Source organism: Cervus canadensis, chromosome X (assembly GCF_019320065.1).
Source record: "Cervus canadensis isolate Bull #8, Minnesota chromosome X, ASM1932006v1, whole genome shotgun sequence".
Taxonomy (NCBI): domain Eukaryota; kingdom Metazoa; phylum Chordata; class Mammalia; order Artiodactyla; family Cervidae; genus Cervus; species Cervus canadensis.
The window spans coordinates 48,427,011-48,445,511 of record NC_057419.1 but is presented as its reverse complement, the minus strand read 5'-3'; the positions used below and the strand labels follow the sequence as shown (position 1 = coordinate 48,445,511).

Below are 18,501 nucleotides of genomic sequence, written 5' to 3'. Positions count from 1 at the left end.
TTTCTTTGCATTTCCAAAGAAGAGAATCCAAAGAACTTCCAAAGAAGTTCTTGGAAAAGGCAGGATCATGAATTAAAGTTATTATAGTCTGCTGCTTGCCTTTTGTCCAAAGAGTACCTTTTATTCAAATTTTGTGGGGGCTTTTCCTAAGGCTCCTGATTCCTACTTTAAAAAACCTCTCCCCACCACGTTTTAAAGCCTCATCACTCCCTAGTTCAGGCTCTCATCAGCTGAACCCTCTGAATTATCTCAGTTCTCAGTTGGTAAATTTCCCTGCTGCCATTCTCTCAGTTCCTCAGATGTCCTCCTTCCTACCACCAGTCACTTTCCTCACTTTCCTTAAACACATAGCCAAGTAACTTTCTTTCCTATTCGTACATCAAGTCCATAACTTCCGACTCCTACAGAATAACGTCCCATATTACTTTGGTGTTTGAACCCTTCTTTGAGAGGGCTTTAGGTGCCCCTGGGTCTTTTTATCTATCTGTATGCCTCCAAGTCTTTTCTTGGTGTCTTTTATTTCCATCTGTTGCTCTAATATGCTTTTCTCTTTTGACCTTTGGGCGACTTCCTTAAAGAATTCTCAAGCAGGCTCTGACAGGAAATGGACCTACCTAAGTGTGCCTGATGCTGACTCAGACACTGTGAGTGTTCAACCTTTCCTTTTTCTTTTTTTCAATCTTTCTTCATGGATTTCATGGTACAGAAAATCTCATTAGCTAGCCAATTCTTCCAGCCTTTCTGACTCATGTATCATTAACCAGCAATCCTCTTTTAAAAGGTAAATAATATAATCAGAATCCAGGTATTCCAAAGAAAACACATTTTTTAAACATTAGAATCTGTGGACTAGAGAAAAGATACATGGTCCAGAATGGTTTACTATGAACAAGGCACCTTTTCATGGGATTCTCCAGGCAAGAATACCGGAGTGGGTAGCCATTCCCTTCTCCAGGGTATCTTTCCAACCCAGGGATCCAACTTGGGTCTCCTGCATTGCAGGCAGATTCTTTACCATCTGAACCACCAGGGAAGCCCCTTAGAATAAACATCTCTATTTAAATCACAGCATTGGCTTGGTTAAAAGCATAGTTTGGTTAGTAGTAAAATTCTTGTAACTTCTTCAGTTTCTTCCAAGCTTCTGCAAAAGTGGGTTCTTAAACTGAATTTTCTATGCACGGATCTCATGCTTTAACAGAGGACCCTCTTTGAAGGACTGGCTACAGAAGGATGTGGTATAGATACAAGTCAGTGACCCAAGGGGTCAGTAAGGTATGGTGTGGAGGTCCTCAGACTAAAAATCTGGAAATCTTTTGCTTTGCTGTCAACAAAAAAAAATTAATCAGTTGATCTAAGAAAGTAATGGGAAATTCTATTGGCTCCATATTGAAGATTATAACCTGGGAACAGCATCTCAGAAAGCTCCGAGAACTGTCCTGCCCATAGAAGTCAAGCAGTTATATGTTTTTTTGAGACAAAAGGGCTATTCATTAAACAATATATTATTGACGGTTTACACAATTCAGATCTAAGCATCATTGTGTCCCCTTATAAGAGCATAGGAGGAATACTGTCTTTTAAGGAGTTGTCTTATGGGTGCTCGAAGGATGTTGTTGTCACGGCTGAGCAGGTATTCTTGCTGATGAGGAAGGTCTGGTAGATACATACTGCAGATACATAATGCACAGTAGAGGGGAGCGAGGAGGCCAAAGGTCAGATGAACTTTTTCATGTTCAAATTTTTCTTGGGGAATTCTCTGGTGGTCCAGTGGTTAAGACTCCACACTTTCATTGCTGAGGGCCCAGGTTGGTCAGGGAATTAAGATCCTGCAAGCCATGTGGTTCAGTGAAAACAAAAAAGAATGTTTAAATTTTTCAAGCTTTGCCATAAAATATGAACTTTATTTCACAATATTTCGGCACTGCCAATAATTTCTGTGAGCCAGACTTGACTCATATGTGACATGAGGGGTTTGGGACTTATTCTTGAGGCCCTTGAAACTCAAAGCATGGTCTATTGACCAGCAACACAGAGTGACCTGAGACAGAGACTCTAAAAGGCTGTCAGTTTACAGAACCACTAGTGTCTCTGTGGTAATTTCATAGCACTGCTAGGCCAAGTGAAAGTGAAGTCGCTCAGTCAGATCAGACTGTTCGCAACCCCATGGATTGTAGCCTACCAGGCTCCTCAGTCCATGGAATTTTCCAGGCAAGAGTACTGGAGTGGATTGCCATTTCCTTCTCCAGGTGATCTTCCCAACCCAGGGATCGAACTTGGGTCTTCCACATTGCAGGCAGATGCTTTACTGTCTGAGCCACCTAGCCCAGTTATTAAATAGTTAGCTTGGAAAAAAAATAAGCACTGGTATCTTAACAACTTAATAGCCATTTGAAAATATAGTGCACAGTAACCATTTGAAAAAATAATATTTTTATTCCTTTCTTCATTTTAGTCCCTTTGTCGTGTCCGACTCTTTTCCGTTCTTAAATAGCCCCTGAGGTGATGTGTGGGCCTAATGGGGACTACATGAGTTGGCAGCAGCATTTTCATTTCCTTTTCCTCATGGATTTTTGTGCAGTACATGTTTTTTGTCATAGTTACTGCCTAAATCTCAGGTTCACATGGATAGGACTTTATTAAAAAGAAGAAAGTGGGGTCGAATGTTAACACTGTGAACTACTGTCTGCATGGTATCTAATAGTTGTCAGTGTTGTTTCCTTGGGAATTTTAAAATATCCTGCGGTGCCCGTTGTGAGTTGGGGCTGGTGCTCTGGGATGCCTTAACACACAGTTTGGGAACTGTGGACCTAGGAGTTTGTTAGAAAAGCAGAATCGCAAGGCTTCCCTGGTGGTCCAGTGGTTAATAATCGACCATGCAATGCAAGGGCCACTGGTTCAATCCCTGATCTGGGAAGATTCCACGTGATGCAGAGCAACTAAGCCCTTGCATCACTACTATTGAGCCTGTTGCACTCTGGAGACCGGGAGCCACAACTTCTGAAGCCAGGGGGCCTAGAGCCTGAGCTCTGCAACAAATGAAACTACTGCAAAGAGAAGCCCTGCACAACGCAACTAGAGAGCAGCCTCTGCTCATTGCAACTGGAGAAACCCCGAGTGCAGCAACAAAGACCCACCACAGCCAAAAATAAATAAACAAATCTTTAAAAGAAAAAAAAAAAGAAGACAGAATCTCAGACTCCACCTGGTACTGTGTGGATTAGAACCTTCATTTTAACGAGACCCCCAAGTGACCAGTAGGCAATTAAAGTTTGCAAAGATACCTGCTATCATGAAAATTCTGATGTTTGGTTTTAGGAACCGAGTAGACGACTTAGGTCACTCACTGGCTCTTTAAGTTTTAATTTCCAAATTATTATGGAATCCTTGGTTTGCTCTTGCCCTTGATTTAAGCTTGAAAGAGAGACTGGCCATATCACCCACTGCTTTTGGATCAGTCTCTACTTTGAGCAATTGAAGCAAGGTTATGACTTTTGTTTTATATATAAACAAAAAAATATATACAAGGTATGAGGTCTAACCTCTCTTTGCACTTACCATAGTCTTTACTTCCCAGTCATTCATAGACAGGGCTCTTGAAATGCCTAGATCACTTCTGAACGCCTTCCAGGTGGTCTTTTGTGACAGTCGTGTTGCTAAGACACAGAGTTCGTGTTGCTGACACTACAGGATAATTTTGTTCCATTTAATTTAAAATGCATCTCTTGTTATTAGTGTCCCATCAGAACTTTCATTCATTCTGGCACATTTGGACAGGGTTTCTTTCTGCATTTTGTTTATTTATTTATTTTCTTTCTGCATTTTAATTTTATTTACTGGCTGGTGTGTTATTTTCTTGTTTAGCGTTCTGTTTGTGAGTTGCTATTTTATAGATGTGTAGAAAGCCACAGTCATATTAGTTACTAACCCTGTGGCCTCACAACTGGTCAGGGGAGTCCAGACAGCTGTGGGCAGTGATGTTCTCGTGGCGTGCCCTTTTGGAAGATGCAGTTATGTTACAGAACCAATCTTGGGTCTGGTTGTCTGGGTACAGTAAAAGCAATCTACTGACACCAGGTTGTGGTGAAGGAAAGTGCAGTGTTTATTGTGTAAATGTTGAGGATGGCTGACTGGTGCTTGAAACCCCTCAAACTTCCTGAAGGGTTTCAGCAAAGCATTTCTAAAGGCCAGGTGAGGGTCGAGGGTCTCAGAGTATGTGATCAGCTTGTGCACAGTTCTCTGATTAGTTGATGATGATCAATCCTTAGGCTACAGAAGGTCTGGGGGCTATGTGCTCATGGTCATCAAATCGTTAATTTCTTCCATTTGATGGGGGTTGTAGCATCTGTAAAACAACTCAGGAAATGTGCATTAGATTCTATTAATATTATCTGGGTACTTCAGAGGCAATAAAGTAGACGATAAAGGGGAGGGGCTACATTGGGAAGGCCCCATAGGGTCCTGCTGGGTTATAGTATGGCTTCTCAGAGACTTATGGGATGGAATACTCTATGTAGGTATCAGAGAGAGAAGCTTGTAGCTTATCCTTGCACAGAAATATGGGTTTTTTTTTTCTTTGTCCTCATCAATGCATTCTAGACCTTGAAGTAGACTGACCTTGAGTCTCCCAGTGAAAGAGGAGAAAGCTACAGGGATGGGGAGAGGAGATGGAATGGGAAATGCCTGTGTCCCCACACTCATTAGAAGTGAATAAACAAAGGCTATTCACTAACCCAAAAAGGCAATGCATCCCCCCTCAGCGAGTGTCCTGCGTTCCTTACTAATGGTCCTAGACTTTGTCCTTTCTCAGGCTTGGATTTTATGCAACACCAGAAAAACAAGCCATCTTTTGCTTTCTTCCTTCACAGTAATCTTCCCTGCTTACTTATAAACAACAGGAATTGTAATTGAATGGGGGGAGGTAGCTTCTGTGGAGAGATCACTAGCATCTCTTTTCATCTTGTTGATTCCAGACCAGCCTGAACAGCATGATGAGTGTTTACAGTGAGACAGGAGACTATGGCAACGTGAAGGTCAGCGGGGAAATCCTTTTGCACATCAGCTACAGCTACGAAACTGGCGGGCTCTACATTTTTGTCAAGAACTGCAGAAATCTGGCCATAGGAGATGAAAAGAAACAGAGGACAGATGCGTAAGCACATAGCATGTTCCCCAGACTGTTTCAGTCACTGCCCATGTGAATTATGTGTATTTGTCAGCCTGTGTGTTTCTTTTTCAGAAGCCTTTTAGCATTCATCTAGAATCAGAAGGTTGATCATCACTTTCTCCCTCTGCCACACTTCTAAATATTATCTGACATGCATGTATAATGGTTGCATTCGTAGTTACCTGAATCTTATTTTATTAAAAAAAAAATTTTTTTTTGGCTGCACATTATGGCTTGTGGGAATCTCATTTCCCTGGCCAGGGATTGAACCCAGGCCATGGCATTGAAAGTAGCAAATCCTCACCACTAGACCACCAGGGAACTCTTAAGATTTTAAAGAAGCTATTACTCAGCATGATTCAGGACTCACAGATTTGTAGTTCACACAGAGGCAGCTCTTTGTCATACAAGGCTGACACGTTGGCACACCCCAGGCTGTATGAGAGTATCCTATTAATTTTTGTTCTGGGAAACCCTCCAGAAAAAATTACCAAGCTGTTTGCCCAATTGAACAACTTGAAAGGGCAATTATGAGGCTCTCGGGATTTCCAGGATCAGCCTGGGAGGGCAGGTAAGACCATGGGAAGGTAAGACCCAGGGCTTCCCAGGACCACTGCCAGTTTGGTGAGTCACTCTGAGGACTCACAGGTCTCCACACACAGTCATAATCAGTACAGGGAAAAGGCATGTGTGGCAAAGTTCAAGAGAATCAAGGCTCAAGCTTCCAAGGACGTCTCCCAGTGGAGTCACATAGGATGTGCTTAAGTCCTCCAGCCACAAGTGGTGAAAACACATGGGGAGTGTTGTCTACCAGGGAAGCTCACTGAGAGACTCAACTGGTCACATACCAAAATCCCAGTCTCCTACATGAAAGCAGGTGTTCAGCAGGAGCCATACTATTTCCACAAATATTTTTGGCACAGTGAGCCACTTATTTCTGTTCCCGGAGTGATGAAAATCCTCCCGAAATCCAGGTTCTGCATGCTAGCCAAGAGCCAAACTTATAAACAGATATTTCGAATGAGAGCAGTCTCAGACCCACTGTTTACCCTTTTTCTACCTAATAGATAAACAGCTCAGCAAATCTGCTTCCAAAACAGACAAATGAGTAGACAAATAGATTGGTCTGGTTACCTCCTTAGCTAAATATCAGAGAGCTTCAGGATTGGTATCATCAGTCTCAAAGGGATCATCTAAAGCCACAGTAGGTGGACTTCAGGACTCTGGTAGCATCTTTTATATTTCAGTCTTATACATCTTGTGCATTTCTGAGTCTGCCATGATGCCCTGCTCCTGGGACTGTTCAAAGCCAGGTATTGGGGAGAATTGCTACTGTGACTTCAGGTTGTTAATTTTAATTTCCTCTTTTTCACCATTTTTCTTTATTCACTCATTGACTCCACTCATCAGAAGTCCAGACATCTGAGTGGAGAGGAAAATTACCTCTATGATCAAGAGCACTTATCATAATAATAGATTATACTTATTCAGTAGTATAATGTATTAGCTCCTTGTATGTGTCAGCTCATTTGATCCTTATCATCCCCTAAGTCATCATTCCAGGTTTGCAGATGATGAAACTGAGATACAGAGAGATTAAGTAAGTTCTTGAGTTCCCCCAAACCATTGACACCTGGAGTAATTCAAACCCAGCTGGCTTGACTCTAGAACCCACTCTCTTTACTACAAGAATTTACAAATTCTCTCTTATTGACGGTCCAGAGTTATATTTCAAAATGTCCTGGTATGTAAACCACATTCTCTTTGGTTCTGTCTCTTACACTCACTAGCCTGTTTCTTTTACCCCTTTTATTCACTGAGGTCCCTGAGCATTTCTCTCAAAGTAGATGTTTCCCAAGGATTACTTTCATTTTTTTTTATCATATACAGTTATGTCAAGTCATACCTTCTTCCTGATAAGTCCAGAAATAACAAGCGCAAGACCAAAATAAGAACAGGCACCAATCCAGAATTCAATGAAACCCTAAAGGTAAATCAATACTCTTTCATGGTAACTTTAATGACTCGATTTACCTCATTGGTTTAGATGTAACTGTAAAGGATTTGCATGTCAAGGCTTATATGTATTTTAGAAAAGCAGGATGTGAGTCAGTTGGCTTTCTGTTTCTGGAAAAGAAAACAACGTAAACCACTCTTAGTCAATTTCTCTGCTGCTCCCAAGATTGCACTGGAAGTAGAGATTATCCAGGAAAATTACATCTGACTTGGTATCAATACCTCTTGTCCAAAGGTATGTTTCACCCTTGAGAAAACAATTTTTTTTCTAGTTCCCTGTAAAAGAAGTTTGCCCAAGTTTTGGCCCTAACTTAGCAGGTCACTCTATACATACTCATTGTTCTGCTAACGCAGCATTAAAATGTGCTGTTTCTTGTTAGGGTTTCAGAATTTGGCTAAATTTATGCATGTGGTTAATGAACAGTGGAGATGCAGGGCTAGATTTGAAAACTCTCAGAGACAGTGGCCTAGGTAAGATATAAGCCAGGCCCCAATTCTAGAGACATTACTTTTTCCCATGGGCCTCCATGTAACCTCTTCCCTCACCCTGAACACAGTTGGCCTGGTAAGAAAGTTCCAAGGGGATGGGGATGTTGACGTTACTGCCAGTCGCAGGGTAACTTATGGATCTTGGAGCCAGAGTGATGGAGTCATGGAGTCCACCAGAGGAGGCAGTTGGCGAGTGGGGGCGTGTGTCAGCAGGGTCATATGTGAAAGCAGGAGCCAGTATCAAGAGGGGTCAAAGTGAAAAGGGATGAATATACGCAGAGGGTGAATCCAGCAGCCATGACAGGATAGCAAAGATGAGCTGAAGCAGAGCAGATAAAGAGAATGACGTGGCAGATCCGGGAAGCAGGGCCAAAGTGAATCATGCTGGAAACAGCAAGGATGATGCGAATTCAAGATGAGGAATCAGTCAGTCTGAGGCATGTCTGAGGTGATATTTGCAGAGGACAATCAGGAGATTTTGAGGGGGTGTGGGTATGTGGCCCCAGATAATGTTCTGCTGGAAAAGGGAAAACCACGCCAGTGATATTTTCTTTCTGCTCAGTCTGTGTATATATCGATCTCACCCCTGCACTTAGGCTGAACTTTAGGAAGTTTGACATCTGCAAGCTTCTCACTGTCAAGCTTTCCTGGATTTGGGTCTTATTATTCTAAATAAGACAGAGAAATTAGAGACTTGATACATTAAACCTTGCACTTACAAAGTAGCTGTTGACAAAATAATTAGGCAAATAAAAAGCAAGTAAAGCTGAAAAGGGGACAAGCTTTATCACCTCACACTTTCTATATAATATCAAAGTTTATCAAACCCCCATGAAAAGCCTGTCAATAGATCTTTCAGTGATAGGTCTCACACAAATGAGTTTATGGAATAGAACCTGAGTTGTAGCAGAAACGAAGAAAAATGAAGTGTTTTTCTCTTGGGTTTGTTTTGTTTGTATTACGACTGCATATGATCTGGAAGCTGGTGGAAGTAAATTTCATCCTGTCCTAGAAATGGAAATGGAGGGTAATATTGTAAATCTGGTTTTGCAGTACACCATCAGCCATGCCCAACTGGAAACGAGAACTCTGCAGCTCTCTGTCTGGCATTATGATCGATTTGGACGGAATAGCTTCCTGGGGGAGGTGGAGATTCCTTTTGACTCATGGAACTTTGAAAATCCAAGTGATGAGTGGTTTGTGCTCCAGCCCAAGGTAGGAAATGCTTCCAGATGAGTCAAACACTTATACAAGGAATGAGCAAAACTGATGTCAGAGGCCTAAAGAATCTGAAGACCTCTAGTTGTCAAGTGATAATCTGAAAAGATTAGTGCAGCTTATTTTGGAATGATATAATAAATGTAAATGCACTCTTTTGGAAATCCTTCTTTGGTATAGACTGTCTGTAAAATGCAAGCCATAATCTTGCATAATCATATTTCTTATTAATTTGACCTGCTAAAAATATAGTCAGTATTCAATAGTCACCATGGAGAAACAAAAAGAATACATTATATGATCCTATCAGGTCAGAAAAAGATATTTTTCAAGGCTGGTATTAGAAATTAAATGCTACTATGGTGTGTTCTAAACTAAACCAACAGTGTCTGGGATTCACTCTGTGCAGCTGGTATCTCTACAGTAATTTTTGAAGTCAAAAGTGAGATGGGATAAAGGTCCCACTTATGTAACCAAAGATTGTTCTTTATATAGAGAAGGGGAAAAAGAACATGATGGTTAAGATAGTGGACTCAGGTCAGACTTCCTGGGTTCAATCCTGGCTTCACGACTCTCTGTGTAACCTTGGGGAAGTTACTTAACTTCCCAGGCCTTGGTGTTCTCATTGGTGATGTAAGAACTGGACATCAGTTTTAGGGATGCTGTGAGGCTTGAAGAAGCCTGCCTTGTGATACTTGCAGTGTCAGGCACATTGTAAACTTCTCAATGAATGCTAGGCAGTGTTTGTTACGTTGGAATCCTTATATTGCAATTGGCAGAAACCCCAGCTCACACTACTCAAAAAATGAAAGGAAATTATTGACCAGAGATGATCAAGCATGGCTTGATCCAGATGCTCAGATCTTAGCAAGGCCCTGGAGTGTCTTGATCTCTCTTCTCTGTATTGGCTTCACTTGCAGACTTCATGCATTGTGGGCCTCCCCTCACTAATCCCAGGCCTGCTTCTCTTGAACACCACAACAGCTGCAAACCTCTCATCCTTGCCTCACACTGTCCAGGACAGGAAAGAGTTCCTCCTCCTCCCAACAGTCAAGCCAACACCCTGGACCTGGTTCCTAATTCTCATGACAGTATTTGCCCGTCCTTAGCCAATCATTGCAGCCAGAGAGGAGAGATACATTGAGGGGCTTAAGACCATCAGAACTTAAAACTGGTCCTGAAGGTGGTATCACCCCCAAAGAAATCCAGGTACAATAATACTAAAAAGGAAAAATGATGAATGGGTGCTAGACAGCAAAAACAAACATTGATCATCAATAATAGTGCTTGTTCTTCATCATGAGTAGTAGCATCGTTCACATCTCATGGTTAGAACCACTGCTTAGCATTGTTATCCCCATTTTATATGAGGAGCCTGAGACTCAGAAGTTAAATACAAGTTTCTGGTGGATTTTATAAGTGTTGACCTCAAAAACTTGGTATAAGTAACTCATGGACAACCTTTAGGAAGTTTACTTTGGCTCTGGGTAAAATTGATAATGAAATAGGGATCCTCAAACAGAAAACAACCTCACTCCCGTGACTCACATAAATGTTGTAGAGAGAGGAAGTATAATGTTAACAACAAATAAGTCCACAATAGCGTAACATTTCTCTGACATTATTAATAAATCTGAGAAATATTTGATCACTACAGCATTAAAGGTCTGTGAATTGAATGAAAAGCCTCACCATAAAGGATAGCAATTGAGTTGATTTAAATCTTCTGGCACTTGCTTCCTTTTGTGTATAATGAGTATCAAAGAATCATAGAAAATGTCTAGCACATCATGTGATGTGTGACACTGATGAAGGACAAGTAACATGCATCTAAGTCCATGAAATTAGCTTGTCCATCAGAAATGTAACAGGAGAGCACAGAGGAGCTGTTTTGGACACCGGCTTGGAGGGTTTCTGGTCAGTTTCTTGGAAATGGTTGGAGGATTTGCTCTGAGATGATAGCAGTACTCTCTCAGGCATTGTTATTGCTTAGGGGCCAGCAGCTTTCCATGATAATCACCTTCACATTGACATTGAGTGGTTTGATTTTTTTTTTTAATCACAAGTGAGAAGCATCTCTCTGAGGTTGCTTAGGTGGAAACATTCTGATGGTGTTTAATGTCAGTGGAACTCCTGTGGTCCTCTGCCAGAACCCCTTGGATTCCTTTAACCATGTCTCTTGTGAATTTTGCCTCCAACTGCCTCTACCTGACTGTTTTTAGAAGACTGTCCTCAGGCTATTGTAGATTTTTCCCATATAGGCAGAGAGTCAGAAATTCCTAGGAGCTTCTGTCCCTCCTGCCACAAGGCAAGTCTTCACCAATAACTGATAGATGGTGGAGTCTGAAAGCTCAGTTCCATTACTGAGAGAGGAAAAGCTCTGAGGCATTATTTACCCTCCAGAGCTCTCCTGCTGGATCAGAAGTCCTCACCTGGCTTCTTCCTCTTCCCCAACCTATCTCCCCAACCCTTTCCCTGACCTAGCCTGGGAGCCTTTCCTTAATAGGTCACTTGGAAAAGAATCCTCACCTCAGCGTTGGTTTCTGGCAAGAAGTTGAATAGCAAGGTGTTAGTCGCTCAGTCATGTCTGACTCTTTGTGACCCCATGGACTGTAGCCTGCCAGGCTCCTCTGTCTGTAGGATTCTCCAAGCAAGAATACTGGAGTGGGTAGCCATTCCCTTCTCCAGGGGATCTTCCTGACCCAGAGATTGAATCCATGTCTCCAGCAGTGGCAGATGGATTCTTTACCATCTTCTGGGAATACAGTCTAAATTAGTGTCTAATCCACGTCACCTTTTCCTGCCAAGCTTTCTCTGACATGTATAGAGGAAAGGCTGCAGGTTATTCAGACTTGCTTAGATACCATGCCTTCCAAATTTTATTCTCTGTCTCCCTCCTCAGTCGTTTCAATGCAGTAGCTGCTTCATCAACTATAGCTCTAGTATGAGCCGCCCCGGATACTTGATGTTTCTCATAGATTATCCAGCTGAGGAGCTAAAGGGTGAGCTACAGGGACCAATTTCCTTGGTAACAAAGGATCAGAAATTATATTTCTTAAACATTCAGAAAGATGGACATCCTTTGGCAGTGGGAAGATTGGAAAGACAGAGTGCCTTATTGCTTATCAACTGTTGGTGAAAAGTCCCTGGACACCTACCTTTGATTTTGCTATGTCTTCCCACCCATCAGAAGGCTGGTGCAGACAAAGAAAGAACTCACGATGCCAGATGTACTTACTGTAAAGTAGTTTCACAGTATAACTCCCATTTTACAGCGTGATGTGGGATTGTTTATTAGCTGTAATTCATTATCTTACTGAAAGACAAGAAGAGCTTGTCAGTGTAAATTGCCTTTCATGTATTCCCAGAAGGTGCTATTATAAAAAGGACCTTTGAATGTCAACAGCAAGCTTAAGTGGTTTTCCAAGGAAGCCTTCTCTGTCCCACCTTCAGGCAGAGTCAGTGTAACAGGAGGTCCTGTAGAGTCATTGCCTAGCTATAGGGCTCTCTTTATGTGGTATTTTGGACAGACTTGTGTCCATAATAGATGACCCCACCTTAGCCCTGTAAATGTGCTGGGAACTCTGCTTCCTACTCCGATTGGCAGTGGATCCCTGTCTCTTCAAAAAGCTAAAGATAATGGGCATTATCAGATTATTCCCCACCCCTGCTGAGTCAGATTCCTTCAGTGTTTCCCTATTGTCTCTGGATATGGTTTGAGTAAATCCTAACCCTCACCCTGGCACTCAGTGCTCAGTTGGTATGGCCCAGTTTTCTGGAGCGAGGAGTATGTCAGTGCTTTACCTGTATCCCCATTTTCATTCATATGTGGCTCCCCTCAGCTGTCCCTCCTGCCAGCCAGTATCTGCCAATCTTCGTAGGATAGGCGTCCTCAGGCTGCTGGAGTGGGCTTGGAATGTGGATGTCAAAAGCCAGAATAGCCTGGGTATTTCAGTCTTGTGGGAGTTGAGGGCAGAGTCCTTGGTCAATAACTGATGAGTGAAGGAATATAAACACTCTAGCATCTTTGCTCTGATCAGGAGCACTCCAAGGTGTGATCTGTCTTGTCTTCAAAGCTCCCCCGTGGAACTGAGCAAGGGTTACTCTCCCTGAAACTTGACCTGACCTTGTAACCTTGGCAAACCTCTCTTCACTTCACAGTTCAGCTACCCTACTGCCCATCCTAATAAAACACTGTAATAGAAATTTGTGTCTTCGGGTCTCCTGAGGACCCCAGAGGACCCTTGTTTTCATCTTCTTTGCTGCTTCCTCCCTGTATACGCACATCTGAGCACATCTCCCAACCAGCGCTCAGACACATTCTACACAATCCCCACTGAATTCCGCGCATCCTACTTTGTTGCTTACATGTTAAGTCACTTCAGTCCTGTCCTACTCTTTGTAACCCTATGGACCGTGGCCAGCCAGGCTCCTCTGTCCTTAACCTAGGCTAATCTTCCCCCACCCCCCTATCTTCATATGTCATCGTGTCTGCCATCCTATAAGAACCAGACAAGGGCCCCCTTGTTATCCCAGTCTGGATTACTCTCTCTTCCCACAGTAGTTTTTATTTTTTTGGCTGCACTGGATCTTCACTGTGGCATGGGAGCTTCTAAGTTTCAGCCTATGGGTGTCTCTTGTTGTGGAGTTCAGGCTCTAGAGCGAGCAGGCTCACTAGTTGCAGTGTACTGGCTTCTCTAATTGAAGCCTAAGGACTTCATTGCCCAAGGCATGTGGGATCTTACTTCTCTGTCCAGGAATTGAAGCTGCCTCCCTTGCGTTGGAAGGTGAATTCTTGACCACTGGACCACCAGGGATGTCCCTCAGAGTAGTTTCTTTTTTTTTTTTTTTTTAATTAGTTGGAGGCTAATTACTTTACAGTATTGTAGTGGTTTTTGTCATACATTGATATGAATCAGCCATGGATTTACATGTATTCCCCATCCCGATCCCCCCTCCCACCTCCCTCTCCACCTGATCCCTCTGGGTCTTCCCAGTGCACCAGGCCTGAGCACTTGTCTCATGCATCCCACCTGGGTTGGTGATCTGTTAAAAATATGGAACGCTTCACGAATTTGCGTGTCATCCTTGCGCAGAGGCCATGCTAATCTTCTCTGTATTGTTCCAATTTTAGTGTATGTGCTGCCGAAGCGAGCACAGAGTAGTTTCTTTTATAGTAGGTCCCCTACATACGAACCTTCGAGTTGTGAGCTTTTGAAGATGCAAACGTGCATTCGCGTGTCCAATCATGCAAGTTAATTCAAGTCTCTGGCATTATCTATAAAGTTGGGTACCTAGGCTAACTTTGTTGGACTTATGAACAAATAGGATTTACAAATGCACTCTCTCGGAACTTAACTCACTCAGTAAGGAATGTACTGTACTTGTATTTGGAGCAACTGTAATGGTTTGTGTGACACCGAGCTTGCTGTATGGTAGAAACCTTCTTCAAGCAATCAGGACCAATAATCATAGGTATGTTCATGGACAAAGTCACAGAAGTCAAATACATACAATGTTTTCCAATTGCATTCCTTATGGAATTTCCAATGCATTTGTTAATCACTTATTTTAACTTAAATGTGTATTCATTTTCAAGTTTTCTAATACAGGGACACTTTTTGAGTATAGTTTCAGTAGTTGAAACTCTGTCATATCCTCCTGGCATACATTCTGCCCCTAATGTATCCTAATCAACAGTTTCTTGTTTGAGTTTCTCTAGAGTGAAACAAAAGTTTCAGAATACTTGCAAAGTCAACCAAATGCAAAATCTTTCTGAATATTCATGCTCTTTCCTCTAATCTTTTACAGCTTCAAGCCCAAATAGAATCCAATAGCGAATTTATTTTCACATCTTTAGTTCTTATAAGTTGGTCAACCTCATTTTTTATAGTAGCAGCTGTCTTTTGGGACTCTTCAGTTTGTGCCATTCAGTTATATAATTAGAGCTACAAATATGCCTGGCATAAAGAGCTCTGGGGACTAATGCAGCTGACTCAACTGATGGGAGCAGGCATACATGGTCTTTGTATAGAGCATCCTGCCCTTCAGTGGGAATAGAGAGCATTCATGTGACAAATCAGTTAAATAAGAGCAGATTGATAGAATTGCTATGGAGTATATTCCTTCTAGATGAAAACTCATGGAAAGCAGGATCTCTCTGTGTCCCCATAGCACTTAGCAAAATGCCTTAAGAATCATTACTGTTGGGTGGGCCAAAAAGTTTGTTCAGCTTTTCCCATATCATTGTATGGAAAAACCTGAACGAACTTTGTGTCCAACCCAATACAAGGAGACCTTCCATATGTGTTGGTAGTATGGAATGAATCGAATTGAATTCTGCAAACTTTTTCTGAGCAGAAGTTCATTGAATAGTGGAAAATGGTAGTATGCCAGGAGAGGACGTTGCCTTGGAACTTCCTTGCAAGTGTACCCCTAAAAACACCCCCAAGACATTAGCTGTGTGCAGGTTGAAGACGACTCCCTCCCTGGGCTCTCTTTTGTATGTGATTTTAATCCTACAATCTCTGCAAGTATGCTATCTATTAGTATAGATAGTATAGTATAGTGTAGCATAGATACCTATAGTATGTGACACTTGAACATAGACTTTTCCCTGTCAATACATTTTCCTACCCAGAGGTCTCAGCTGAAAGCAAATAGAGCTTTCACTGGTTAACTGTTGTTGTATAGAAAACTACCCTAAACCTCAGTGGCTTAAAACAACCATTTATTATTATTGTTCTTGAGTCTGTGGGGGTGACTTGGCTCAGGAGGTGATTCTATTTAAAATCTCTCATATGGTTGCATCTAGATGGTAGACTGAGGCTGAAGTCATCTGAGGGCTTGACTGGGCTGGTTGGTCCAGTTGGATGTCTCAACTTGATGTTGGCTGCCAGCTAAGAACTCATCTAGGCCCACCAACTAGAGCACCTACGTGTGGCTTCTCCATGTGATATGGACCTCACATCATGGATTCCCAGAGGGAGAATCCCCAGAATATTCATTTCAAGAGAAGAAATGGAAGCCGTTCATCTTAAGACCTGGGCCTAGAAACTGGCACATTGTCACTTCTGCCATATCCTACTAGTCAGAGCAGTCACAGAGCCCCTCAGATCCAAAGAGAAAGGGCAAATACCTCAACCCTCATTAGCTATAGTATCAAAAAGAACAAACCCAGTGACCTCTCTTATCTATCATAATATCCATGATAATTTTCCATTTGTGACTTTCACATAAACTAAACTTTCCTGAAACCATCAAAGCAATAAGAAAACTCCTCACATAAGGCACTTGATTTACAATAATAAGATTAAATGTTAAATGGATAGTCTGTTTCACCACCTAATCTCATTTGTGCCTCTGTCAAGATAGCTGAATAAAACTATTCAAATGTTTTTCCCAGCCATACTAAGAAGGTTTCAATTAGTTCAGTCGCTCAGTCGTGTCCAACTCTTTGCGACCCCATGAGTTGCAGCACACCAGGCCTCCCTGTCCATCACCAACTCCCGGAGTTTACTCAAACTCATGTCCATTGAGCCGGTGATGCCATCCAGCCATCTTCATCCTCTGATGTCCCCTTCTTCTCCTGTCCCCAATTCCTACCAGCATCAGGGTCTTTTCCAATGAGCCAACTCTTCGCATCAGGTGGCCAAAGTATTGGAGTTTCAGCTTCAGCATTAGTTCCTCCAATGAACACCCAGGACTGATCTCCTTTAGGATGGACTGGTTGGATCTCCTTGCAGTCCAAGGGACTCTCAAGAGTCTTCTCCAACACCACAGTTCAAAACCATCAATTCTTCGGTGTTCAGCTTTCTTCACAGTCCAGCTCTCACATCCATACATGACCACTGGGAAAACCATAGCCTTGACTAGATGGACCTTAGTTGGCAAAGTAGTGTCTCTGCTTTTTAATATGCTATCTAGGTTGGTCATAACTTTGCTTCCAAGGAGTAAGCGTCTTTTAATTTCATGGCAGCAATCACCATCTGAGTGATTTTGGAGCCCCCCAAAATAAAGTCTAACACTGTTTCCACTGTTTCCCCATCTATTTGCCATGAAATGATGGGATCAAATGCCATGATCTTAGTTTTCTGAATGTTGAGCTTTAAGCCAACTTTTTCACTCTCCTCTTTCACTTTCATCAAGAGGCTTTTTAGTTCCTCTTCACTTTCTGCCATAAGGGTGGTGTCATCTGCAAATATCTGAGGTTATTCAGATTGTCTCCCGGCCATCTTGATTCCAGTTTGTGCTTCCTCCGGCCTAGCATTTCTCATGATGTACTCTTCATATAAGTTAAATAAGCAGGGTGACAATATACAGCCTTGACGTACTCCTTTTCCTATTTGGAACCAGTCTGTTGTTCCATGTCCAGTTCTAACTGTTGCTTCCTGACCTGTATACAGGTTTCTCAAGAGGCAGGTCAGGTGGTCTGGTATTCCCATCCCCTTCAGAATTTTCCACAGTTTATTGTGATCCACATAGTCGAAGGCTTTGGCATAGTCAATAAAGCAGAAATAGATGTTTTTCTGGAACTCTCTTGCTTTTTTAATGATCCAGCAGATGTTGGCAATTTGATCTCTTGTTCCTCTGCCTTTTCTAAAACCAGCTTGAACATCTGGAAGTTCATGGTTCACGTATTGCTGAAGCCTGGCTTGGAGAATTTTGAGCGTTACTTTACTAGTGTGTGAGATGAGTGCAATTGTGCAGTAGTTTGAGCAGTCTACCACCACCAAAAAGAAGGTGTGATCACTCATCTAGAGCCAGACATCCTGCAATGCAAAGTCAAGTGGGCCTTAGGAAGCATCACTATGAACAAAGCTAGTGGAGGTGATGGAATTCCAGTTGAGCTATTTCAAATCCTGAAAGATGATGCTGTGAAAGTGCTGCACTCAATATGCCAGCAAATTTGGAAAACTGAGCAGTGGCCACAGGACTGGAAAAGGTCAGTTTTCATTCCAATCCCAAAGAAAGGCAATGCCAAAGAATGTTCAAACTACTGCATAATTGCACTCATCTCACACGCTAGCAAAGTAATGCTCAAAATTCTCCAAGCCAGGCTTCAGCAGTACATGAACCATGAACTTCCAGATGTTCAAGCTCAATTTAGAAAAGGCAGAGGAACAAGAGATCAAATTGCCAATATCCATTGGATCATCAAAAAAGCAAGAGAGTTCCAGAAAAATATCTACTTCTGCTTTATTGACTGTGCCAAAGCCTTTGACTGTGTGGATCACCACAAACTGTGGAAAATTCTTCGAGAGATGAGAATACCAGGCCACCTGACCTGCCTCCTCAGAATTCTATATGCAGGTCAAGAAGCAAGAGTTAGAACTGGACATGGAACAACAGACTGGTTCCAAATAGGAAAAGGAGTACGTCAAGGCTGTATATTGTCACCCTGCTTATTTAACTTATATGCAGAGTACATCATGAGAAATGCTGGACTGGATGTAGCACAAGCTGGAATCAAGATTGCGGGGAGAAATATCAATAACCTCAGATATGCAGATGACACCACCCTTATGGCAGAAAGCGAACCAGAACTAAGGAACCTCTTGATGAAAGTGAAAGAGGAGAGTGAAAAAGTTGGCTTAAAGCTCAACATTCAGAAA

At 42.2% G+C, this 18,501-nt stretch overlaps 1 protein-coding gene and 2 non-coding genes across 4 annotated transcripts in view; 1 reads left to right on the top strand and 2 right to left on the bottom strand.

Annotated features, from left to right (window-relative positions):
* The window catches only part of SYTL5 (synaptotagmin like 5), a 170,457-nt gene that overhangs the window by 108,523 nt on the left and 43,433 nt on the right, over positions 1-18,501 (top strand). The window contains exons 12-15 of one of the 2 annotated variants that reach the window (XM_043458058.1): positions 579-644; positions 4,971-5,149; positions 7,055-7,154; positions 8,723-8,884. In XM_043458058.1, coding sequence (XP_043313993.1) covers positions 579-644; positions 4,971-5,149; positions 7,055-7,154; positions 8,723-8,884 — 507 coding nt within the window. The remainder of the gene's footprint in view (positions 1-578; positions 645-4,970; positions 5,150-7,054; positions 7,155-8,722; positions 8,885-18,501) is intronic. The other variant, XM_043458059.1, reaches the window with a different exon arrangement.
* Positions 5,414-5,485, bottom strand: TRNAE-UUC. The gene has a single exon. It is a non-coding gene; the product is annotated as a tRNA-Glu (tRNA).
* Positions 13,939-14,045, bottom strand: LOC122436060. Its single transcript, XR_006267833.1, has one exon. It is a non-coding gene; the product is annotated as a U6 spliceosomal RNA (small nuclear RNA).